This window comes from Protopterus annectens, chromosome 9.part0 (genome assembly GCF_019279795.1).
Source record: "Protopterus annectens isolate FY-2018-M chromosome 9.part0, PAN1.0, whole genome shotgun sequence".
Classification (NCBI taxonomy): Eukaryota; Metazoa; Chordata; order Ceratodontiformes; family Protopteridae; genus Protopterus; species Protopterus annectens.
The window spans coordinates 1511653468-1511671105 of NC_056743.1; the positions used below are offsets into that span (position 1 = coordinate 1511653468).

Consider the following 17638-nt stretch of genomic DNA (forward strand, 5'->3'; position numbering starts at 1 on the left):
CTGTTATAGCTAAAATCTCAGGTTTTCCCTACATGCTCTGCCCTCTAATTCTATTTTTTAAAACATCTCTTCCTCTGCAGTCTCATATTCAGCCAGCCTTTTCTTCATTTCAACATCTGATTTTTGCCGCTTTATCTCGTGAATATCTGTGTAAAACTTCTTCCATTTTCCAGCCTTTTGTCGTTTGTGTTGATATACTCCATCAGTGTTTCATTTATTTTAACCAGGTCTGTATGCAGTTGTGTTGTATCTTCCTGTAGGTAACTGGAAGTCATGTCTGGAGGTTGCATTGCTTTTTGCTGAACAGCTGCAGAACTTTCTCCAGTCAGTGTTTCTTCCTCACTTTTTGTAGCCGATTTTTTCAGGTGCTCTGTATTTCTTTTTTCCTGGCATCCAGGCAGTACACTTACTAGCTTGGTACTGAAATTTACCCATAAACACAAAAGTCTACTGGCCTTCTCTGTTGTGTTTCTGTTTTCACACTGGGAGAGCTAGAGTTAAGCTGCTACTCAATGTGTTGCCATCTTAGAAGTCAACACCACTGAACTAAAAGTGCCCAGTAAAAGACACTAACATGAAATCTTCCACTAGGGCCATGAAAACTAAGGCAACTTTAAGGACCAGAGCATTAAACTAGACATCTGCTGGAATTATTTGAGGAAAAACTATTATGGATACTACTTGCTATAGTGACAGAAAACGGTCTTGATGTAAGAAAGCTCTACAGACTGGTGAGTTCAAAGAATAGCTTGCAAACATATTTGGGCTGAAGAAACTTGGATTTCGAGGCTGATTATCAACTGCAAGGAGAACAGCTTTGGTACATACCACTTTATGTGGACCAGATCATACTCAGATGGTGCCACTGAGAAAGTCATACCTCTCAATGACTGATGTCAGAAAATAATGGCAGAGATCAGAGTTTCAGATTTCATATCCTTCAGAAAATACATGCTAATGCAAAACCTGTTATTCTATCAACTTTTGAGTTTTATAAGAGCAATATTTTTAAAAAGTCCCTATTTTTGGGGTCTTATTTCCCCCATTAAGGCTTTGTGCAGATTTCTTGTAAGAGATTGAGAGGTATGACAGCCATTTAGGTATAGGGCTATCTTGGTCCTGTCAGCCTTAAATGGGCCCCAATGAATCTGCAACATCTCAAGTCATCTGACCTTGCATCACAAAAACTTCTATATAACAAGCTTATGTATGCACAAACTTGAATAACAAACAGTTGACTCTGCGACAACTCCAACAAATTGAAAAAAAAACATTGTTTAAACAACACATGCTGCCTTACTTAATTGCTCTCATTTCAAAGCCATTTTATCTTTGAGAAACAGAAATTATATACCTCGCCATTTCTCCAGGAAGCTGTGAGATTAGACCATTTATTAACAGCAGTATATGATCAGTACAATGTTATTAGTGTATAAATCTAGGGAAGCCAACATAAGCAACTGACAAAATGAGCTACTATGCTACAGCAATTGTAACACAAGCTCAGATAACCAATGCAAGTGATTGTAAGTCAGGCTGCATTTACTGACATGGACTTGCTGAAAACCCTGTGGGCTTGAGTTAAGACAAAATGGAACAGCCCTGAACTACCAACAACAGAAGCCCTCCTGACTCCTTAGCTATTTTTATGTGATGGTAGGCACACTGGAAGTCCTACAAGCACATCTGATCTCATCTGGAGAAACAAGAAAATGGAATGCAATTGCCAGCATTCAAAAGGTTTCTTTGGGGATAAATTCATTCAAGTTGCTGTGATCCAGAACAGACTTTAATGCTTTTGTTTTCTTCGACACCAAAAAAATAATCTGGAACAGAATTTTAAGCCTTTCTGGTATGGCAAGAACTCTTGGATGGCTATTTTGTTGAGGAGCTTTAGCATCAACTTCCTTGCCAAAAGTTTCTGATGGGGAGGGATGCCCAGCAAGATCAATGACGGAATTTGTAGAGGAAGAGAAATGGGGCTGAATAAATTTTGGATATTATCTTTCTTTGTTCATTTATTATTGGAGATATTTTTCCACACCAGGACTTTGAGAAAACCTCACCAACCACCTGTAGGGTGAGACAGCTAGGTAATGAATAAGGATTACTATAATTTATCTTGAGGATGATTATAGATTCCTTCTGATTACTCGCAACCCGAACCTCTGGGTCCACAACTCTGGTGGAAACCTGACTCTGGGACAGCCTCTTGTTACACCTACTGCTATTAACCAACCTAAAACCATGCAAGGCACTAGCTACAAACTGTTCCAGAAAAGGTATGTTGTGAAGAATACCACTTTGTATTCTAAACCAGTGAGGGTGACCCTGTTCTTTCCCGCTGTTAACGTGTTCTTCAAAGACGTCTGACTTCAAGACAAGAGTCCCTTGAGTGCAGTATTCAAGAAAGTCATCTTGCTATTCTTGATGCTCTGAGTTAAACTAAGCCAAAAGTGTGTGAACATGCAGCCGTGACTGATCCTGTCACCTCAACAATCCATGAACATACACAGCAATGATGGATCCTGTCACCTCAGCATCCCATGAACATGCACAGCAGTACTGGATCCTGTCACCTCAGCAGCCCATGAGCATACAGCCATACGGGATCCTGTCACCTTAGCAACCCCTGAACATACAGCAGGGACTGGATCCTGTCACCTTACCAGCCCATGAGCATACAGCAGCACTGAATCCTGTCACCTTAGCAGCCCATGAGCATATAGCCATACAGGATCCTGTCACCTTAGCAGCTCATGAACATACAGCAGGGACTGGATAATGTCACCTTACCAGCCCATGAGCATACAGCAGCACTGAATCCTGTTACCTTAGCAGCCCATGAGCATACAGCAGTACTGAATTATGTCACCTTAGCAGCCCATGAGCATACAGCAGTACTTGATCCTGTCTTTAGCAGCCCATTCTACTACACTGTAAACCACACAGACCATGAGACTGTTTGGAATGAAGAACAGTTTGCCTGGGTCCATATACTCCCTTTCACAGGGCCATCTGACTTCTGCTAGATGCTGTAAGCTCATCAGCCACATTACTTGAAATACAACATGCAGATAAGACGAGTTAGTGTTCCTATGAATTCTCCCCTTTTTAATTTCTCCAAATGTTTTGGGTTTCTAAATACTTGCTGGGAATGAATCCGATTAATGCTCATGAAATTAGCATTGCTCCAGTGTTTGATGTTAACTAAGAGTGCTCTTCTCAGCACTTGTTACGTACCCAGAACTGCAGTTCATATGGGTTTACATGTGTAAGTAGCATACTTGAGTGGTCTTGCAAATTCTTTTTACATTAGTCCTGTTGCTCCTACTACCATTGGAGCTGTACTGTTATCTTCATGCAATACTGACATAATTTCTACTTGCAGCTCCTGGTATTTTATGACTAAGTGTCTCTTAGTACAAAAGACATTATAATAGCTGGGGGTAGCAATTTCATAGATTAATGATACTGTTGTCTTTTTTACTTCACTGTGTCTTAGTTTTCCAGCATCAACAGTCTTAACTGTTGGCATTGGGTGACTCCTTGTCATCTGAAATTTCCTCATCATTAATACTTTCTGGTTTATGTTTCTAATGTTTCTCAGCTACCTTTATATTCTAGTTTTGCACAATCTTGCCACATTGTGCCTTTCAGTAAACAGACCCTCAGTCATGAGTGTACTACAGCCAGAAAAAAAGATGTGTGACTCTTTCTCATCCTTTTTAATTTATTTTTTAATAGAACCTGCATTTGTCTGTTTTTCCCACTTTTTCTACAGACTTTGTAAACAATCAGATGCATCGACAATATCATTAGACTTTCAATTTTTTTGTTTAAATTCACCTCTTAATTCCTGCACCATATGTTGACCAACATGTGATTGCTTTAAGAGTTTTCTATACTTGCCACTGTATTCATGGGCTTTCCACTTTTCTTTTGGTCCTTTTCTTTACATTCTTCCTTTTTGTTTCTTGGCCATATAAATAAAGTTTCAGAATAAAGAACACTTCCTAAACCTGCCCACAACTACACATTCCTTACCTTGGAGTTGGCTAGTGGCGTTCGGGTCATTGGCTGCCTGGCAATGTGCCATTGCAGATACAGTCACTTCTAGTTTGGAGGTCTTCACCAATACCACTCATTCAACCTGAACTTATTAAAATCCAATCCCCCAGGGAAAAGGCTCCCAATGGGTTGGGGCATTCCCTGCTACAGATATCATGTTTAAGAATGTCCTATAAAGAACAGAACACACAGGAAGTTCTGGGTGGAGGGTGGACTGCAGGTCTTTTGTAGTCTACACTAATTACCTTTCACAGTACTAAGGGACAGTTCCACCCTCCACATGCACATTATCTCCTCTCCGGTCCAGCTGGTGAATCTGGGAATCTTGAGGCAATGTTACAACTGCCTCATGTACACAGACAACCCTCTCCTCTTCCCAACAAATTCCAACACATGTGAGAGATGCAACCATATAGCCAAACTGGAGGCTAAGCTCTCTCAAACTCAGTACTGGCGTAACCAGTCAGGAGGAGAAGGAAACCACACTCACTACAATTCCAGTCTCACAAAGACCTACCACGACAGCAAACCAAACACAAACACACAAAAACATACTCGGAGGCTCTAAATAAAAATCTACCTAAGCAGCAGAGACCTCCAAAGCAGACACCCAAGCAACCGCTACCCCAAAACAAAACACGTGCAACACATAGCTCACAAAGCCAGTGTGTCGAACAGTCACAGCCCTTAAGGCTAAACAACACACCTGATACACTTGTAATAGGTGACTCTATCATCAGGCACACTGACATCCCGCTCACCAGGCTGAACAAGGAGAAGGTCACGGTGAGCTGCCTGTCGGGCGCTAGGATCCACCACATAACACAAGCACTCAGGTCACTCCAAGGCAAGTACAAATATGACTCAGTCATTGTCCATGCTGGTGTGAATGACCTGAGACGTACCTCCCTGGACTACATGAAAAGAGACAGAGGAGCTCTCTGAGCATGTAGCCCAGGCCGGTATGACCCTGACCTTGAGTAACATCTTACCCTCACCAAGAATGATGCCACAATATGAAGACAAGATGATCAATTTCAACAACTGGCTTAAGTATTGGTGTCATTCAAAGGGGATCCAATGCCTGTCAGCCTGGGATGGCATGCTCGACAAGCCACGATGCTTCGCTAGGGATGGCTTGCACCTGTCACCCCTGGGCTTTCGGATATTGGCAAAGGCTCTTGCTTCCCCCATAGTGCCTTTTTTAGGCAAGGCTCAAAAGACAAACCCACCTCCATAGGTATCACAAGGGATAAGAAACTAAGAGTAATGCTACTCAACGCCAGAAGTCTAAACCTCAAGATGCACGCACTCAAAACTCTCCTTAGCATGGAGAACATCGATATCTGTGCAGTAACAGAAACCTGGTTCAAGGCTCCAGAGAGCACCCCAGCACTACCAGGTTATACCTCATACCATGCTTTTCGGCCCCAAAACTTGGACCGAACCACAAAAGGAGGGGGAGTATCAATATTCGCCAAAGATACCCACACCTCCAGGTTGGTGGCACAGCACGAAGCATCAGAGACTATCCATGTGCAACTAACAGTGGGTAAAACTGCCTTCCAGTTTATAGCCTGCTACAGACCACCCTCCCAAACCCAGGAACCCCACTCAGCCTTCCTGAGAACACTGGAAAATATGAAGGTCTCTCCAAACACCATTATATTGGGTGACTTCAACTACCCAGACATAGACTGGGAGCATTACTCTAGCTCCAACACCCTAGCCCAAAGGTTCCTAGAATTTATAAACTGAAATGCTATGGAACAACTTGTTACCACTCCCACAATAGGGGAAAACATACTGGACCTGATCATCACCAACATGGGGACTTTACTTTATGCTCCAGACCAGAAGTGTATCTCTCACTGGTAAGATCAGACCATAAACTAATCTCACTGGATATTCACATCCCGACCCCACCCTCTGCCCAGAAAACCACAGTGAAAAACTTCTCTAAAGCAAATTTCACACTCCTCAAAACAGAGGTGGAATCCTTCAAAGCCCCCGGGCCTGTGGAAAATACAGCCCAGACCGCAGAATCCTTTATAAACATTCTATGAACACCTTCAGGAATGCATGGATCATGCAATCCCAAATAAAACCAAGACCCAATCCTCCAAAGGCAGACGTCCTGTCTGGTGGATCCCAGCCATAAACAAACTATACAACAGAAGGAGGAAGCTACTACATGATAGAGCAAAATCCCAAAAAGGGAAGGCATCTCTGATCAGTATTAGCAAAAAACTACGGGCACTCATAAAATCGTCTAAGGCCAGCTTCGAGAGAAAAATTGCACAGGACACTAAGCATAATCACAAGGCTTTCTTTAGTTATGTTAGGAACCTGGGTGGGAATTCCCAGATATGCTCAGAATTAGTCCAAAATGACAAAAAATATAGCGAACCCACAGACATTGCCAACATCCTAGCTGACAGGTTCAGTGCAAACCCCCCCCCCCACCAAAAGGGCAAATATCTATCCCAGCAGAGTGCTGCCCCCCTGACATCTCAGATGTTCAGGTAAAAGCCGCCCTCTCCAAAGGAAAAAACACAGCATCAATGGGACCAGACGGTGTCCCGGGCTGCGTCCTACATGAACTCCAAGAAGAGCTAAACCCAAACATAAAACTACTGTTCAATCTCAGCCTTACTACAGGATATGTACCCAAAGAGTGGCGTACAGCAACAGTGGTCCCTCTCCACAAAGGTGGTGCCTCAACAGATCCTGGAAACTATCGCCCCATAAGCCTGACTAGCTTGGTCTGCAAAGCTATGGAAAGGATCATCATGGACCTCATAAATAAAGATATTGGGGACCTACAGACACTGGATCCTACCCAGTTCGGCTTTGTTAAGGGCAGATCCTGCCTCTTAAACCTGGTCGATTTCTTTGAAACAGTCACCAAGGCCATTGTCGAGGGGAAGGTGGTCCACACAGCCTACCTGGACCTCGTAAAAGTCTTTGATACAATACCCCACTCGGGCATTATAGATAAGCTCACCAGCTTAATTATAAACCCCTATATGTCACTAGATGGGTTGCAAACTGGCTCAAGGGCAGAACCCACATGGTTAGAATTGCTGGAGTCATGTCAGACTCCAAACCAATTACAAGTGGCGTCCCACAAGGCTCAGTCCCGGGACCTCTCTCGTTCGGTATATATTTCTCGGAGGTACAGGCCAACACGGAAGGACTGTGGCTGACCAAGTTCACAGATGACTGCAAACTGGGCGCCATAATCAACTCTCCAGCCGACACAAGCATCCTCCAAAAGGGCCTCATAGAAACAGACAACTGGTGCCAGAGCCATGGCCTCAAGCTAAACGCCAAAAAGTATATATTCATCCCCTTTGGCAAAAACAAAGTGCCCACAAATTACCACATAGGTGGTAATCCATTAAGTACAGAAGAAGTAATTAGGGACCTGGGGACCCAAGTTGATAGCAATCTCTCATTTGACAACCACGTGCCCAAAGTGGTTAGAAAAACATTTTATATAGCCCACCTAATCATGAAGGGATTCACATCTAGATCAGGGGAGGTCATCGTGCCTCTTTACTCATCCCTCATCAGGCCCATAATTGAGTACAATGCCCCTTTTGGGATGTACCTTACCAGACACCTGCAGCAACTGGAAAGACCCCAAAAGTACCTCACCAAGAGGATCAAAGGTCTCAAACAGATGCCATATGCTGCCCGGTTAAAGAAACTCCAGCTCTACTCAGTGGCATAACGCCTGCTCAGAGGCGATCTGTGCCTGACGTATAAAGCCATATCCAACCCAGAATTAATGGGCATGCTGCACCTCAGAAAATCCAAATACCATCGAGCTACGCACTCCAGAGACTTGAACGTCAGCACTGAAATAAATAAGACATGCTGGAGGGACAGATTCATAACCCAGAGGCTCCCTTCACTCTGGAATAAAATCCCAGTCCAGGTTAGGCAGAGTCCCTCATTGACTCTCTTCAAGAGGAATCTTGATGAGTGGATGGGAGATCATAGGTTTACCCCGGGTATCACTTCTGTGTCACTGTTAGACAGAGGCACAGTATACTAACCTCGAAAAAGGGCATAGCAAAATTAATTTAAAATGGGTGGCGAAAGCCAAACACACTCTGGCTAGGCTTATAAATGCCCTAGGGCAGATAGCCTAGTATGAACCTATCTAAAGAAACTGCCCAGGCTTGGGGTCCATCTTGAGCGAAAGGGGGAAGATATGGCCCTTTCATTATCATTCTCCAGGTCCCATCTCAGTACTTAGTTTTATTTAAGCACTTCAGCTGTCTCTTCTCTGAAGGTTCTAGTTTAGAGCATTCAGAGGTCCTCTTAATAGAGCAAAGACTAAAGACCTGAGAGGAATAAGAATCTGAGGCAATGTGATGGGTTGCTGGGTCTGCAATGAAGGCATGAGTGACTGTGTAGGTTGTGTACACAGATCCCTGATGGGTCTGAAAAAGCACTGCAAGGAGGCATGCACTGGATGGGTTGTGCTTCAGAAGAAAGTTCTGGTCAGGATGCTGATGTTGGCAAAACTAGCATTGAAATCATTGTTGTTTGAGATAAGTACACTGGTACCATGGGCCTAATGCTAGAACAGACAGCATACAATATTTTCATTTACATGTTGCAAAGTATTTAAAATATGGCATACCGTTCCATCCAGATTGGCCACACTGCAGTTGCACTCTGTTGCACCATAAAACTCCCCAATTTGTTTAATATGGAATCGCTGGGAAAAGGCTTCCCAGATATTTGGTCTCAAACCGTTTCCTACTGCTAAGCGAACTTGATGCTTTTGTTCACTACCTCGAAATGGTTGATTGAGAAGATACCTACAAATCTCGCCAATGTACTGAATCACCTACAAAAGAAAAAGAAAAATGCATAGTTTAGACTACATCTTTCTTTGCTTAATCATCATGATAATCATCATCAGTGTCAAATATAACAAATGAGGGTGATTTCTACTGCTCAATGTAACTAATCACACTGTACAGTGGCCTAAAGCTTTCAAAATGATAACCAAAGCAATTGTTTCTTGATTTAGGGTTCACACACAACAATGCAGAATGTATGTATCTGCTTTACTCTCTAGCTATTCTTATGGCCTGCAAAGAGAAACCATCACTCTAATAAAAAGCTCAGAACCCAGTTAATGTCCTACAGTACCCAGGATTCATTTCTGTTATTGTTTAACATTACTACACAATACCAGTTTACTGCCATCACAAATGATTTCCACAACATATAGATAGCACAAGTTCATATTTTTCCAGTGAAAGAACTGAAATGTTTCCTAGCCTTTGCATAGAAATTCTTGCCAGCACAAGTCACATGCTGACGAGGAGCACTAGAATGTAACATGCTCATTTGACAGGCCACATCAGCTAAATGTGAGTCTGATTTATTGAACGATGGACTAGCAGTCTAGTTATGTAAAGACTGGAGTTGTTCAGGCTATCACATGCTCAAGAACACTTAAGCCTCCACAACATATCAACTCAACTACATTCCTCACCAGGTGGCAACGTGGAAACCTTAAATACAATTGAGGCTGAGCAACCTGTCGGTGTACTCTCCCTGAAATACAGGAACCCATCCTCTGAAACTGGAAAAAAGTTACTGTTATTTTGACATTCCCTATACGAGTAACTGCAATATTGGGATCTTGTCCCTCTCAGTGCTAGCTCTTGTCCCAGGACAGACACTGGAAGATACTCAAGCTGTGAATGTCATCATAGGTCTCAACCTCTTAAGAGGCCAATGTGGAACACAGACCCTAGCAATGTGTGACAAACAATCAAAATGGGAACACCCTATTTTCGTACTGTGCAAAAATGAACCATTTCCAAGGAGTGTGGACCAATCTGTCTCAGTGTAATATTTCTACTATCACATTGAGATATTGATAGAATAAGAGAATGTGAATTAACATATATTTTCTGAAATAACAGAAGTTTATAATTCTAAATTGTAATTTAAGTGCAATTCAAATCTTTTCTCCAAAAGTCACCAGTTTTAGGAAGGTTTAAAAGGGCCAGAGGTAAAAGGATATCAAAATCAGGGGCTGGTCAATACATAAAATAGGGAATGTAAAGTGAATAAAAAATAAATAACCAAATGCTGACACTAACCTTTACAGAAAAGCCCTACTCCTGTCAGGGCCACTTACCTCTGACCAATTAGGGGAACAAAGCAGCTGCAGCCTCAACACAAGTCTACAGCCCATCAACAGCAATCAGGTAGGAACAAGAAATTCAAAGTTATAGATCTCAGCAGCAGTCAGCAACACAGTAAAAGCACTACCACAACCATCCCACTCCCAATTTAAGTGATCAAGCAAATCTCAGCCCTTTTAGTAGATCCTTTTAGTTTTCCCACAAGTTGTTTGGTGGCCTAGTAAACAGTCACTGCATAGCTTTCAACTGTCCAGATTTTAGCAGAATGTCAAGATTTTTTGCCTCATATTTTTGGCCTTTTTTTTTGGGGGGGGGGGGGTATGAGACCAGACAATATCCCTGGCTGTGTTCTATATGAATTATAAAGTGAACTGGCACCACATCTGTGTGCTCTGTTCACTCATGGCCTCACCTCAGGCTTTGCCCCTACCAAATGGCGCACTGCTACAATCATCCCTCTCCATAAAGGAGGAGTGACTACAGATCCTGGAAATTATCGCCCCATTAGCCTGACGAGTCTGATATTTAAGGCTATGGAATGTATCATCATGGACCTAACTAACAAGAATATAGGGACTCTCCAAACTCTAGATCCCACGACATTTGGTTTTGTGAAATGTAGATCATGCCTGCTCAACCTGGCTGACTTCTTTGAGTCAGTCACCAGAGCGATGGACGAAGGTAAGGCAGTTCATACAGCCTACCTCGATCTGGCCAAGGCCTTTGATACCATCCTTCACTCAGGAATTATTGATAAACTCAGCAAACTGTGCATTAACCCCTATATTGTTAGGTGGATTGCAAACTGGCTCACAGATAAAACCCACAGTGTGAAAGTAGCGGACTCCAAGTCAGACTGCCGACCAGTCACAAGTTGAGTCCCACAGTGATCGGTCCTGGGTCCTCTCCTGTTTGACATCTACTTCTCAGAAGTCCGGGCCACCACGGAGGGACTCTGGCTGACCAAATTCGCAGACGACTGCAAGCTGGAAGCCATTATTAACTCCCCAGGTGATACAGACATCCTACAGAAAGGCCTCACTGAGACCAATGACTGGTGTCAAAACCATGGCCTTAAGCTTAATGCCAAAAATGCATCGTCATCCCCTTTGGGAAAAACTCAGTTCCCACTAATTACCACATCGATGGGAGCCCACTGAACACTGAAGACGTTATAAGAGATCTGGGGGCACAGGTTGACAGCAACCTCTTCTTCGAGCACCACATTGCCACTGTGGTCAGAAAGTCCTTCTGTGTGACACATCTCATTACAAGGGTATTGCATCCAGGAAGAAAGTGGTCATCATTTCTCTCTACTCTTCCCTCATTAGACCAATCATAGAGTATAATGCCCCATTTGGCATGCACCTCACTAGACACCTGCTACAGCTGGAGAGGCCACAAAAGTACCTCATGAAGAGGATCCTAGGCCTTAAACACATGTCCTACATGGACAGACGCAAAAAAGCTCCAGCTATTCTCTGTCTCATATCATCTACAAAGAGGCGATCTCTGCTTGATTTACAAAGCCATGCCTGACCCAGTTCTGTTAGAAATGCTACATCTAAAGAAATCCGAATCCCTCTGCACCACACGCTCCATAGACCTCAACCTCATTACCACAATCAACAGGACATGCTGGAGGGACAGATTCATAACCCAGAGACTGCCCATACTCTAGAATAGACTTCCCATACATGTCAAGCAAAGCACCTCACTGGCCCTCTTCAAGAGAAATCTTGAGTGGATGGGAAATGGAAAGTTCACCCCGGGGATCACTCCAGTGGCTCTACTTGATAGAGGCACTGGGAACTAACGACAGGCGGCACAATGCCAGGGCACTTCTATGGGCTAGGCTTGTAAAGGTCCTAGGGCCTTTAGCCTAGTACACACCTATGAACCTATGAATTGAAGTCACTAAATAATACCAAACAGTTGAGATTCAGGAGTTCATATCCCTCAGACAAAAATGACTGTCAATGCAGAACCTATTATTTTAGCAATTTTCTAAGTTTTAAAAGTGCAACATTTAAAATCTGCCCTTTTTTAACCTTTGTCCCACAATTATTTTTGCCTTTGTGCAGATTTCTTGTACTGACAGGTTTAGAGGTATGTTTGACTGCTTTTAATGAATTCCACTAGGTACTAATTTGCATTTGAAAATAGCCTATTCAATGATATCAGTCCAAAAATGCCAGATACCTCTTCTACTTCATGTAGCAACCAAAATATAGTTTGTAACATTTTCTCTAAATCCCTTTCCCTTAACCTGTGCGTAAGAGACTCCAATGATCCCCAAGTTCTTCCTATGATTTTTGGTTTCAAAGTCCACTGATTTGCTTTACAAACTATATGAGTAGCCTGCATATTTTATTTTTCTCTAAATCCTTAACAGGGGTTTGTTATGCTGTAATTCTGTTAATGCCTAGCTCTAAATTTTCAAGCATTGCACATTATTTGCAACTTTTGAAGAAAAGAGTTCATGGCATTATCCTGACTCAGATTGCAAATAATGATGCAGGAGGTAGCAGCATTTTTAAAGAGAAGGGTTTCAATGCATCCTATTAGGCACTTCACTAGTAAACGTAACCTCCACTACTTTTAATATTGTCTGCATTTGAGTCAGCATTGGTCACTGTACCCAAATGCATTACAGCAGCTATCCAGCGTCATATTATCCAGTCCCTGATACTGTGTTCTGAGTCTCATCCAGCCACAGTACAATAAACTGAATCCTCAGGTCTGGATAAAAAACAAAATGAAAACCACAATGGTCCTCTTCAAAATTAAAATGGTGAACTCTTTCTCTTTTTCTCTCTGTGCCCTGCAATACCTTTTCTGAAGGTACCGCAGTGGCTTGAAAACTAGTAGCGGCGCACGACTGGTCGAATCCTCTGTACCTTCAATAGCTCCCCCTTTGCCTTAGGGGCAGTGACTTTTATTGGCTTGTACACCACAATACGTTACACGGGCCAATCAAAAATCTCAAAAGTGGATTAACTTTAATGACTCTCCCTGGACTGCCTTCCTGTGCTGACCTTTCTAACCCATCTTTACCCTTACTGTCTTCACCTCCATCCCCCCTCCCCCTTCACACCTACTGCCTGCATTGACTCTGTTCTCAGGCAAATGTCAGCTTGCTGTGTCAGGCTGTCAGGTCGTTGTTTTATAGCAGTTACCCAATTTGCAGGGCTTGAAAAATGCAGTGGTGGCCTTAGAAAGACTTGAATAAGAATAAATATATTCCTAAAGAAGGCTGTAGTAGTGGTTGCTGCTCTTAATACAGCAAACCCTCATTTGTCCATTCTATGGATTTCCAAAGCAACCAGAAATGGCAACTTATTTAAGTCACTTTGACAGGTTTAGTTTTGAACACTTATTTGCCTGATTTTCTTTGTTTAAAGTAATCAAGAAGCTGTGGAATACTACAGGAGACTTTGGTTCTGGTCAGTACTTGAGCTAATGCAGAACTCTTTTTAAACTTTATTTAGCAAGTAGTGAACTGGACAACAGTGTCCCCTTCTTGGCCACAATCTTGTTACAGAAATTAAAAAATGTCAGCAATAATACCATCAGAAGGAAATTGTATGAAGTGCAAAAGTGGAGGACTTCATTAAAGAAAAAAAAATGTATATTGTGAAAAACTGTAAGCTCAATGGCTTGATTAAAAACTATTTCACAAACCACTTTTGTCAAAATAAGTAATCGTGTCACCATGTTCTGGTGGAAAACTGAGTCAGGATCTACTGCCACTGATTCCAGCATTTCAGAACTTCTGCAAGCAGATGTGATCTTTGGGGAGTCCTTATGAAATCTTCAAAAGTACCCTGGAACTCAGTGGAAAGGGTAGAAAAGCATACAGGAACATTCCTATCCAAGGAAAAGGAAAATACATCGGTCCTCCAGGCTTTCTTGCACAGCGTCCTGTAGCAGAAATGTGCCTGTTAACTGTTCTGAGAATAGGTTTCAATACAGATGGATCAATTCTTGGAAGATCCCCAATTCAGTTTTCATTCATGAGGGTCTATCCTACTCTTACTTAGCTTGTTTGCCACAGTTTTGCTCTGAAGGGATTTGAGATGTCTGTGGAGTGAGATCATGCAGTAAAGCTATATTCCCAACTAACACAGCTAGTCTTCAGGGGAAGCGGGGATAAGATGTGGTTAATCATTGCCAGTTTATGCAACAGATAACTGTGGTGTTGTCTGTAAACACTTTAAGACGTTACAGGGACCACAGATGGTTCAGACAATTGACAGCATTTATAAAAGTGAACATCTCTTTTATAATGTGTTTTGGTCTCTCTTAAATTAAAACCCTTCAGTTTTACACCCAGAGGTACTGCTCCCCAAGCAACGTCTGAGGCCATCTGCTGTGACTGACTGTGCTGGAGCAGGAAGGGATTGGGAGATCTGGATTTACAGAACTTTGTTGTTTCCATCATACAATCTCCCTCTTTACAAATCCTAAGACTACCACTTGAAAAGTCAAGGGGTGTTGATGCTGGGACCACAGAGATTTCAGATACCAGTGTATCTTTCTTATGCGAAAGTCTTGCAAAAGGTATCATGAGAATCATGGAAGACATGAGACCCAAAATCCTGAGGAATTCCCTTGCTGATAAAGAAGTCTGATTTGAAACCCTCAGAAAAAACACCTAAATGCAGATCTACATTTTCCTGTGGAAGAAAAGTTGTTTGAACTGAGGTGTCTAGCAGGCACTCTAGAAAAACAACCCTGTGAGGAGTCAGAAAGGACTTCAGAATGTTCCTTTGTAATCCCATTCACTGTGAGATCTCTCATCCAACAGAGACATTCATGATATTTTGAAAAAACTCTGCAAAGACAAGCATGCCATCTAAATAATGAAAGATGTGGATACTTTGCAGTACAGCTAGACACTTTGTGAACACTCTTGGCTCATTGGATAGCCCAAAGTACAAGGAAAAGAACCGATAATGTGATCCAGACACACAAATCTTTAGGAAATGCTTGAAATCTGGATTAATAGGAATGTGATGATGAATACTTGCATATCCAGAGAAGATAATGAACATCATATAGTGTTATGCTTGCCAGAAGCAAAAATAGAGGATGTGAGACAGACCTTAGAACACCTTAATAAATTACGATCTGTTTTTACTCATGTCAATATTAATGATTTCATCTGCAAGTACTAACAGCAGTCTTAGACAGCATAGCTTGTACAGATGTTGAGACATATTTTTCACAAATCACACATAGAAAGAGTAAGGCCAACGTAACTGAAAAGATTTTTGGGGTAAATGCCTACATGAATATGAATCTACTGCATACCTGTAGGTCAAATAGAGCCAGAAATACAAAGTCTAAGGAACTGAAGTTAGTATTTGACTTAAACATGCTGGAAAGACAGATCCGTCTCCCAGAGACTGCCCTTCCTTTGCAGCAGCTTTCCCATCTATGTGGAGTTGACAGTTCAAAGACAGCAACATCTTCTTTGTTCAGCTTTTCCCGGTTAGGGGTCACCACAGTGGATCATCTGTCCGCTCATGATTGGCAGTGGAGTTTTACGGTGTCAAGTTGCCGGCCCGGCGCCCAACCTTCCACAGAAGGCATACACATGCGCATACTCACACCTAGGGCCAATTTTAGAGTATCCAATCCACCTACTGCATGTCTTTGGAATGTGGGAGGAAACTGGCGCACCCGGAGGAAACCCACGTGACCACAGGGAGGACATGCAGACTCCTCACAGAAGGCACCCCAGCCAAAAACTTCATATTTTACCATTGATTAAAAATTTCCACCAGGAAGGTGTTTCTTTTGTTATATGTGTTTATAGCTATCCAAGTGGATTGAATTATTTTGGCAAACATGTTAATATTGACAATTTAATTATATGCTTTAGTTTTTTTAAGGATTTGTGGCTGACCAAGTTTGCAGAGGACTGCCATCATAAACTACTCAGAGGATACCAAGATCCTCCAAGAGGGCCTGCCTCAAACAAACAGCTGGCGTCGAACCATGGACTTAAACTAAATGTCAAGAAGAGTATACTACTCTTGTGACTATCCCATTGGCAGCACACCCCTTAAAAAATGATCCTGTAGTTATGGATCTGGAAACCTACATCAATAATGAACAACAATGAACTGTCCTTTGATCATCATGTATTCACTGTTGTAAGGAAGACCTTTTTATTAGACAGCTTATATCTAATGGTTCTGCATCCAGCTCTAGGGTTACTTTACTGTACTCAGCACACAGTACGCTGATCATTAAGCATAATACTCCCTTTCTGTATGTACCTGTTCAAATATTTGTCATAAATGATACACACACAACACCCTCTCTCAGTAAAAAGGCCCAAATTGTAAAAACTACGTAGACAATCTCAAAGCCTTGTCCTTCTTAGTATCACACACAAGGTACTAGCCGGTGATCTCTGCCTTGCGTAAACAGCTTTAGCAGACCTTAGTCTGTCAGAACTATTACACGTTCGCAAGTCAAATGGCATCATGAACACCTGCTTAAGGGATCTCAATCTCTTTTGCAAAATAAATAGAACATGTTGGAGGGGCAGGATTGTATTGCAGAGAACACTGCCTCAGTGAAAATAAAGTACTTTTACTCTATTCAAACATAAATTGAATGAATAGATGGGTAAAGTACAGTTGTGTACCTACCATAAATGTAGATGTTCGAGTGTATTCACTGTTGCAGTCATTACAATTGGGTTATCTTGCTGGCAGGCTACCCGCAGGTGGCCCGAATTCCAAAGTCTAGGTCCGGCGTCAGTTGCTGTCGCCTCTTCCCTGACGTCAGTGCGCCAGGGGTATATAAGATGCAGCCGTCGCCATTTTCTTCAGTTTTTCTTGCCCCAGGTGTCAGGTGCCCCTAAAATGGTAGGCGAAATTATGCCAATAAGCATGCATGCACAAAAACAACTTTTCCTTCATCTACAAGCAAATACACCACATAGGTTGTATAGAGTAGAAAAGTACAGTTAGGTCCCAGCAAAGAAGAAAGGGGGATGGTGGGAGGGTAACCTGGACTGCAACAGTGAATACACTCGAACATCTACATTTATGGTAGGTGCACAACTGTACTATGTTCATCGTGTTTCACTGTTGCAGTCATTACAATTGGGTTGAATCCCAAAGCTAAGTTTGGGAGGTTGGAGCTAAATAGGATTAGGAGAGGCTATAAGGCCCTGCAGAACTGCATAGTGCTTTGTAAAGGTATGCACTGAACTCCAAGTTGCAGCCTCTAAGATGTCTTTGGTTGGTACTCCTCTGAGGAAGGCTGCTGAAGTGGCTGCTGCTCTGGTTGAATGTGGCCTAATGCCTTTAGGCAGTGATTTGCCATGCTGTGAATAGCAGAAACTAATGCAATGG

The 17638-nt window shown here is 42.4% G+C and overlaps 1 protein-coding gene across 1 annotated transcript in view; it reads right to left on the bottom strand.

Annotated features, from left to right (window-relative positions):
• Positions 1–17638, bottom strand: part of SLC27A1 (solute carrier family 27 member 1) — a 1244912-nt gene that overhangs the window by 342510 nt on the left and 884764 nt on the right. Inside the window, exon 8 of the mRNA XM_044084455.1 lies at positions 8732–8941. Within this exon, the coding sequence (XP_043940390.1) occupies positions 8732–8941 (210 nt within the window). The remainder of the gene's footprint in view (positions 1–8731; positions 8942–17638) is intronic.